At 39.1% G+C, this 9,405-nt stretch overlaps 2 protein-coding genes across 2 annotated transcripts; both read left to right on the forward strand.

Annotated features, from left to right (window-relative positions):
- Positions 1-1,784: 1,784 nt before the first annotated feature.
- si:dkey-148a17.5 (uncharacterized protein LOC100535037 homolog) lies at positions 1,785-3,063 on the forward strand. Its single transcript, XM_056462862.1, has one exon. It carries the CDS (start codon positions 1,830-1,832, stop codon positions 2,847-2,849), a length of 1,020 nt encoding a protein of 339 aa, XP_056318837.1. The 5' UTR covers positions 1,785-1,829; the 3' UTR covers positions 2,850-3,063.
- Positions 3,064-6,196: 3,133 nt separating this feature from the next.
- si:dkey-148a17.6 (uncharacterized protein LOC108190685 homolog) lies at positions 6,197-8,545 on the forward strand. The gene has a single exon (XM_056462864.1). The coding sequence runs from the start codon at positions 6,318-6,320 to the stop codon at positions 7,386-7,388; it is 1,071 nt and encodes a 356-aa protein (XP_056318839.1). The 5' UTR covers positions 6,197-6,317; the 3' UTR covers positions 7,389-8,545.
- The last annotated feature ends 860 nt before the right edge of the window (positions 8,546-9,405 follow it).

Genomic DNA, 9,405 nt, shown 5'->3' on the forward strand with positions numbered 1-9,405 from the left:
GGTGTTTCTTCATGTGTATGAAAAAGTATGTTTTATATAGGATGAATATGAGTAGTGACGTGAAGTGACCCAACTGATGCTTGTAGGTCACGTGACAGAATGACATGAATTTGGGAATACTATTTTCAATATGTCGTATGATGACCTACCAGCAACAGTTGTGTTACTTCACTTCCATTCATAAATATTCTCACAAGGCCTCATATAGAATTGTAAGGTGAGAATTAGTGAGAATTGTCAAGTATACCCATGAAATTGAAATTGAAATTTGTCTTTTACTCATCCAAATGCACAAACACGTTATGAGTGAGAAGTGAAAACATACACATCCTACACATACCCAGAGCAGTGGCCATTGCTCACAGTGTTGCACACAGGTTTTGCTCAAAGGCAACACAATGGATACTGAAGGTGTGGATACTGGAGTAGAGCACTGTGCACTCCTCCAAATTCAATTGCTTGGTACTGGGAATGGAACCTGCAATCTATGGATTACCAGTCTGACTTTCTAACCATTAGGCCACAAATGCACAATCTTTAGCTTACATACTGTTTTTGACTAACACTGTAAAATTTGTTGGGTTTTACACAATCGATTTGCGTTGAGACAACATGAAGGAATTAAGTTAACCTATTAGATACTACAAATTTAAGTGGAGTGAACATAAAACAATTAAGTTGTCCTAAAAATAAGTAGTTATAACAAACAGCAAACATTATTTTTGAGTGTACTACTGTATATTGCAGAGAAGCATGTCATTTTGAATTTTGTCTGCATCTACCTTGTCAGGCCCAATGCACTTAACCAATCAAATTTGCATTGGAGATGTTCATGAATGTCCTTTTAACTGTATATTGTTACTTTTTTAATCTTTCATGTGTCATGTAATGTAGAATTGACAGTACTCTGCATCTTTTTTGCCCAAATTGGATCCATGTCAACTTTACCCAAGTAAGTGTCAAAAGTTCATTCCTATCTAATTCTTTGTCCTGACCCTGTCTATACCCTGAAACATAACCCAAACCACAACTTACCCCTAGAATATGAAGCAAAGTATTGGTGAATAAGAACCGTGTAGAAGCCCAAAACCTTTGTTTTAAGCCTGTTACCATTTTCATCAAATCTGATTGATTGGATTGTTGTTTCAGAATCAACAAAGATGTTAAGTTGGTGAAACACTTGGTGAAAACATGTTAACTGAGTACTCAAAGCAGGTGCGTCGCTAGTGGGATCAAAGGGGGATAGAGTACATAGGGCCCTGACAATTTAGGCAAACCCACTAAGCCATCAACCTCAACCACGACCCTACCCTCTTTTGTCCCCCACTATTAACCCACCTTTACTTAGGACACTGCCCCCCGCTCTTCACTTACAGGGCCCACTTGTAATATTTGTACATAGGGCCTTGAATTTCTGGCGACATCCCTGTCTCTAGTGTGTATTCTTACTGTATCCTCTGTAAATGCCTTGTAGTTTTGACAGAAACTCTGGAGGGTGGTGTTCATGTGTGATAGTGACTCATTTCTGTGTTACTGACAAACTGATGACAATTCCCATGTTCCCGGCATTTGTCTGCTTTTGGTTTTATTTTACAGTAAATTCTTACTTATCTCAATCTGTATTCGGCCTGTTCACACAGATTAGGTTTTAGAAAGTAAAACACAAAACAATTATGAAAGAAATGACTTCTGCAAAGCTTGGGCATGTCACTTGTCTCCTCCTCTTTCTGTCTTACTGTCAAAAACATCAGTTGCTTTGCAAGCTAAAACATACGGAACTCAAATGCAGTTTCAGTCACAACTGTGATTCTCTGAAACTGGAGGTAAACATGAACAGTTCCTCTCTATCCGGTGACACTGGCGCGGAGCAGGATGGTTGGTCATCTGCAGGGAGCACTGCTGCCTGTGTGATCCTGGCCGTGTGTTTTCTGGTGGGTACCCCGGGGAACCTGCTGGTGGTGTGGACCATCCTGAAGCATGTAAAACAGCGCTCACACACAGTGCTGCTCATCCTCCATCTGGCTGCCGCAGACCTTCTGGTGCTGATCACTCTGCCGCTGTGGATCTACTCGCTGGCCCGGTCCTGGGTGTTTGGACAGGCCGCCTGCAAAGTCATGGTCTACATTATCTATTCCTGCATGTACAGCAGCGTCTTCATCATCACCATCATGAGTGTAGAGCGATTCCTGGCCATCAGGTACCCATTCAAGATGCTGTCCTGGAAAAATGAGACTTCCATGTTCAGATTACTGCTAGTGACTTGGATCCTGTCGTTCATTTTGGGGGTTCCAGTCATCCTGACCCAGTCTTTAGATGATGATGATGATGGCACAGAACACTGCCTGCACCGGGTCTACAACTCCTTGTCTTTTGAAGTCTTTTGTATGTGTTTGGAGACTCTTCTTGGCTTTGTCATTCCATTTTTTACACTTGCAATCTGTTACTGCCAAGTTGCTGCACAGCTCCGAAAGGTGCGCTTTAGGGCCAAAAAGAAATCCATTTTCCTTATCGGTGGAGTAGTCGTGGCCTTCCTTTTGTGTTGGTTGCCTCATCATGTCCTTAATGTTATAAATCTGGTGGATATTCTAAGAGAAAAATCAGAAGAAGCATCTGCTATATCAGATAGCGCTATCTTTATTTTTGGATCTCTTGCTTTTATAAGTAGCTCAGTCAACCCTGTGATGTACGCTTTTGCATCCAAAACCTTCCATGGAAGCCTGAAGAAGGCAGGGATAGTGAAGCTATTTCAAGACTTGGGAACACAAACACTTCAAATGAAAGAAGATGTCTTGCAGGATTTTGGACCACAGAATGGAAAGATCCTGGAAAGTCCTGTTGATGAACAGTAGTTTGAAGTTTGTTAATCCTGCCTAGTTAACCTAATTAACCTAGTTAAGCTTTTAAATGTACCTTTAAGCTGTATAAAAGTGTCTTGAAAGATATCTAGTCAAATTTTATTTACTGTCATCATGGCAAAGATAAAATGAATCAGTTATTAGAGATGAGTTATTAAAACTATTATGTTTAGAAATGTTAAACAGAAATTGGGGAAAAAAATAAACAGGGGGGGGGGGCTAATAATTCTGACTTCAACTTTATATTTTACACCTTCGTGAATGTTCTTTAAATGCCATAATATATTTCATAAATAATATTGTTCAAATGCCATGATGTTTTGTTTTTTGTAGTAAAAGAATTGTAGATGTCATATATTATTTCAAATGTGTGTGATCAGTTTTGTTCATTTGCAATATTTCTTGATTATATATACATTTTTTACTAAACATTTATTATTATTAATATTTTTTAAATGCAATAACAGTTTACAATCAGACTTTTGTGAAAGTCATTTAAATACTATAATAAATTTGTGTATTGAAAGATGTTTAAATGGCATAATATTTAGCAAAACACCACAGTACTTGATTTTGGGGTGGCACTGTAGCTTAGAGATTAGCATGGCTTCCTCACAGTAAGAAGCTTACTGGTTTGAGTCCCAGCTAGACCAAGGGGCCTTTCTGTGTGGAGTTTGTATGTTCTCCTAATGCTCAGTTTGCTCCTGGTGCTCCGATTTCCCTCACAGTCTAAATAAATGTGATATAGGTGAATTGGATAAAATAAATTGGCCGTAGTGTGTGTGAATGAGAGTGTCTGTGTTTCATATAGCTCTAAATGGTTGTATTCTCAGTACTGGTTAGTGGCTGGAAGGGCATCCGCCGGTAAAAAAAAAAGTCAGAGAGCTCATTGGTCCAAGAGCAGGCATGCTCGCAACAACCCATCTATTGACATTCTGAACAATATGAACATTCTGGTTCAGCTACTCTAATCCTTATGTTTTGGTCCTGTCCTTCCCTGCTTTCTTTTTGGAGGCAGTTTTTCCTGTCATTGTCTGCTATTCCCACTGTTGATATTCCAACTTGTCCAATTATTGGTTTATTTGGGGTTCTCCCACTTGGCCACACTTTACCCTCTTGTTTTATAGACTTTGTAGCCTTCTTAACCCTTCTGGCTAGGTGATTAATTCTTCGGAACTGGAAGAGCCCTTACCCTCCTTCTCACACTTGTTGGATAACAAATGTTCTTTATTTTATGAAAGTAGAAAAAATTAGGTACTCTCTTCACTGACCTATAGCACTATGTTCGTTAAACTGTGGGAACCCCTTCACAAACATGTTCAGACTCTTCAGCTTGACCCTGCTCTCTCTGATTGAGTCCCCACCCCCTATTCCCAGCTTGGTATTGGATACTAGTTCTGGTCAGCAAATTGTAGACCTGTATTTTCTGTATGTATGATTGCACAAGGGGCTGCACAGTGGCTCAGTGGGTAGCATGTTCGCTTCACAGCAAAAAGGTCACTGGTTTGAGCCTCGGCTGGGTCAGTTGGCATTTCTGTGTGGAGTTTGTATGTTCTAGCTGTGTTTGTGTGGGTTTCCTCTGCGTGCTCCGGTTTCCCCCACAAATCCAAAGTCATGCAGTATAGGTGAATTGGGTAAGCTAAATTGTCTGTAGTGTATATGTGTAAATGAGTGCGTATGGATGTTTCACAGTGATGGGTTGCAGCTGGAAAGGGCATCCGCTGTGTAAAACATATGCTGGATAAGTTGGCGGTTCATTCCGCTGTGGCGACCCCAGACAATTAAAGGGACTCAGCCGAAAAGAAAATGAATGAAGATTGCACTAGTGTTTTTTTATTTATTTAATCAACTTTTTGTTTTGTTTTTTTGTTCAAAAGACTTTTCAGTGTGTTTGCTTATTGTTAGAGAGTAGATAATAATTGGAAGTTCATTCCACTGTGGTGACCACTGATAAAGCAGGAAATAAACCAAATGAAAGTGAGTGATTAATTGATTTTTTTTTTTTTTTGGTGATTAAAATTGTTTAAATGATATAACTCATAGAAAAGACTTCCAACAGGGAAAGAAATACAAGTACACTGAAAAAAGTGTTGCATGCAAAACTTGCAAACAATTTATTTGTGTTGAATTTAAACAAACAAATTAAATTGAGCAATGTTTAACTTTTTTAATTGTTTAAATTCAGCTTAAATAAATTGTTTAAAACCACTTAACATAAATAATTTGAGTAAATCCAAGGAATCATCTTTGAATAATTTTTTTCAGTGTATAAATAAAACACAAGTAGTAAAAAATAGTAGTAAGCCCTACTTTTAAAAACATATTTTTGTTCAATGCCGTAACAAACATAAATGCAGAGTAAGATATATTGGCTCATCTGAATGAAACTTTTTCTGAAGAAATATTCTGAAGACTTACAATAAAATAACTTATAACTTGTATAACTTCCACTCACTATACTGTCTGTTAGAATACTGTCAATTTTAAAAGCATAGTTCACTCAAAAATGAAAAAGTTGTCTTGTTCATCTGCTGAATGCAAAATAAAATACTCTGAAGAATATTGTTAACCAGGGCGTCACGGTGGCACAGTGGGTAGCACAATCGCCTCACAGCAAGAAGGTCGCTGGTTCAACTTTTTCTGAAGAAATATTCTGAAGACTTACTGTTCATATAATAAAATAACTTATAACTTGTATAATAACTTCCACTCACTATACTGTCTGTTAGAATACTCACAGCAAGAAGGTCGCTGATTCAAGCCCCAGCTGGGTCAGTTGGCACTTCTGTGTGGAGTTTGCATGTTCTCTTTGTGTTCGCGGGGTGCTCCGGTTTGCTTCATAGTCCAAAGACTAGGTGAATTGGGTAAGCTAAATTGTTTGTAGTGTATGTGTGTGCCTGCAAGAGTGTATGGGTGTTTCCCAGTGCTGGGTTGCAGCTGGAAGGGCATCCGCTAGATAAGTTGACGGTTCATTCCACTGTGGCGACAGCAGATTAATAAAGGGACTAAGCCAAAGGAAAATGAATGAATGAATGAATATTGTTTACCAAACAGTTGACTGTAATTATTGACTAATTAGTATTTTTCCAACTGGTGAAGTCAGGGTTTACCATTAACATGGAGTAAAAATTCAAATACTGTATATATGGGGGAAATCAGATTCTATAGAATAAAAATTGCATAAGACACATGTCTTAATGGAATAAGATGAAACCTGACCACATCCTCATTTTTACACAATCTTTACATCTGTATCCATGGCTGTGATGCACCACCCAAACACCCTTTCACACTATATGTCCTTCTCTTCTAGCGAACAGTCACTTCAGATGTTTTTCTTTTCTGTGTTTGACAGCCTTGTTTCCCCTCAAAAAAGGGAAGTGAGTTTTGCTGATGCAGCCTGTTTTTTTTAGCTCAGTAGTTGGATGTGCAGCACACTAGAAGTGCACCAGAGAAGGAATCATGAACGCTACGGCTAATCTTCAGGGAGACGAGGACACCGAGCTGGGCTTGATGGGGGCCTGTGTGATCCTGGCCATGTGTTTTCTGGTGGGCACACCAGGGAACCTGCTGGTGGTGTGGACCATCCTGAAGCACGTGAAACAGCGCTCACACACGGTGTTGCTCATCCTTCATCTGGCCGCAGCAGACCTTCTGGTGCTGATCACTCTGCCGCTGTGGATCTACTCACTGGCCCAGTCCTGGGTGTTTGGACAGGCCGCCTGTAAAGCCATGGTCTACATGATCTATTCCTGCATGTACAGCAGCGTCTTCATCATCACCGTCATGAGTGTGGAGCGATTCCTGGCCGTCAGGTACCCATTCATCTCCATCGGCTGGAGAAGAAAACAAGTACTAAACAAGGTGCTTCTAATAATATGGATTGTTTCATTTCTCCTGAGCATTCCCATAATTTTAACTCACAATCTGGGGGACATTGACGGTCATGATCAATGCATATTCAGGGAATACGAGTCTGACAGCCAAGAGGCTGTTTTGCTCATTTTAGAAACTCTTATAGGTTTCATCGTCCCCTTTTTTACTTTGCTGGTCTGTTATGGCTGCCTCTTCAGTCGCATAGTGCAGATGAACTTTAAGTCCAAGCGTAAATCCACAGTTCTGATCTGTGGCGTGGTGGTGATGTTCGCTCTGTGCTGGATCCCTCATCACATAGGCAACATTCTTTCCCTTGTTTCACTGGGAATCAAGCAATCAAACCCTGAGCTGGCGCAAAGTTTGGAGGACATCTGCACCACAATGACCATTATAGCAGGAGCCCTGGTGTTCGTCAGTAGCTCGGTCAATCCGGTGCTCTATGTGTTTGCCGCACGAACCTTCCGCAGCTCGCTCCGGGAAACAGGGATACAGAAGCTGTTCCAGCATCTGTCCAGCGCTGTGTCAGGGGAAGGGAATAAAGAGTTATCATTTGTGTCCAAAAGACAAAGTTCTCACACCACCACCAACTCACAGTGTCTCACAGACTCGAAAAGTCAAGATGTGGCAGTGGAATCATGCGTCAGTACTCCAGACTGACCCTATCAGGTGTTTTACACCCAGGACTGAACAATATTAGGCATTTTAACTATTGTTTCTCAAGGAGTGCATGAAGCTTTTAAATGTAGGAATTATATTCAAATGTACACGTTTAAATCAAGTCAAATATTGCTTGTGTCGTAATTTTTGTGTTCTGAGTATATTGTAATACTCGCTGAGATGTTTTACTTAACCACATATTCTACAATTACTTTGACTTTGGTTATAAAACTTCATTGCATTTATATATATGACACTTCTGTCTGACATAGGTCAGATTCCCATGGTATCTTATGCAAGCAGATTGTCCACAGCCGCAGCTGCAGTACACCATGATTTCAACATCTTCTTTTTCCTCAAATTGCACCGTGTTTTTGTAACTCTTGTAATGGTGTGAAAGAGGAAGTGGGCATTAGAAGGAACAGAGATTTGTCTGGAAGAAGATTCTCTCTGTTACACTGAGACTTTCTCTTTTACTCTTATATCTTGTGTATGCTTAAATCAGAAGAAACTCACCCGGGTTTTTTCTTCTTTTACGAAATCTTTAGTTTGTTCCTTTCAGTGACTGAATTGATAGAACTATTAAAAGGCAAAGTATTGCCTATATATGTGAGCATTGAGATGACATGCACATGCCTTGACCTGTGGTTTTACTTCTCTCTCTTTAAAGATCATTTTCATGACTGAACGGATCAGCTGAGCATTGCTCAAGATGAAACCAGAGAACAAAAGATGCTTAACTTCTTGAGTCTCACAAGAAATATTCACCTGAGTTTGGCACTCAATGGAAACTGAATGGAGAGCAGACCAACAGTCTCTCTCTGGAATAAAATCTTCAGCTGCACCTAGCTTTATAGCAGATATGCCAAAAGTACGGCCCGCGGGCCAAAGTTGTCCCATTGTAACCTTTGATTTGGCCCACCATCCAATCTGAGAAGAGTGTGAGTATGATGGAGAGGGTTGGGCAGAATGCCTTTTGTCATTTCTAATTTGACAAAACCTTTTTTGTTTGTTTGTTTTGTTGCTGAGATACAAAAAAGCAAACTGACATTAAATGTTTCAATTAAATGTTGTAAATGAATGAGTTTTTAAAATGTATATACTGTCACTCAGATAGAGGACATTGCAGAAGACATCAGTGAGCAAATCAAGGCAAAAACAACTCCATTCTCTTATAAATGAGATTGTTTTTGCTTTTGTCGTAATAAGTTAATTATAAAATGTACAAATAAATACTGTTTTAGTTAATATAAAGCAATGTTTTCTAGTTATTTTTAAATATTGTAACACAAATTATGAAATTACCCATGACAACTATATTTACCTTAGGCACACTAGCCTCAATCAAGTTTGATAGATATTTGGCCCTTCATAAGAAAAGGTTTGGGCACCCTTACTATATAGTATACAAACTGCATGCAGGAGCAGATGATAAGGCTCCTAAAACGTGTATTATAACATTTTACTGTATCCCATTATGCCATACAGTCAATTTATTTCATTTTTTTCCATTTCATTTTTTTCACTTACAAAATTTCCTGTAGTGTATGATTTCTGTCTGAATTATGTGCTTACTGGAGCTGATAAAGAAAGAAAGAAAATTGGGCTATTAAATTAAGCAAATTCAAAATTTGACAATCTCATACTTTAATGCACTGAGGCAGGTTGTAGTTGAAACATGTAAAGAGTAAATCCCGCCTCTAACAGCATGCTAAGTGAAGTGTGATTGGTCGCTTAAAATGCCACTCAAGCGGCTGCTCAGCGCTCATAACTGGATAAACAACTGGAAAACCAGAATAAACTAAAAATGTATTATCTGTTTAGTGAGACGCCTCTTATATCAAGTCAAAATTACATCAGAGAGCGTTGGCTGTTTTATAAAAGAGAGATTATGAAAACCCACACATATACAATAAAAAATATGTATTAAAGCTTTATTCAGGCAGTTGACATGAAGAGGTGTCAGTAGGAGTCCACGCTTTTAAACACACTTCACAGCTAATGCTAAAAAGTAATT

The sequence above is a fragment of the Danio aesculapii genome, chromosome 7 (assembly GCF_903798145.1).
Source record: "Danio aesculapii chromosome 7, fDanAes4.1, whole genome shotgun sequence".
NCBI lineage: Eukaryota > Metazoa > Chordata > Actinopteri > Cypriniformes > Danionidae > Danio > Danio aesculapii.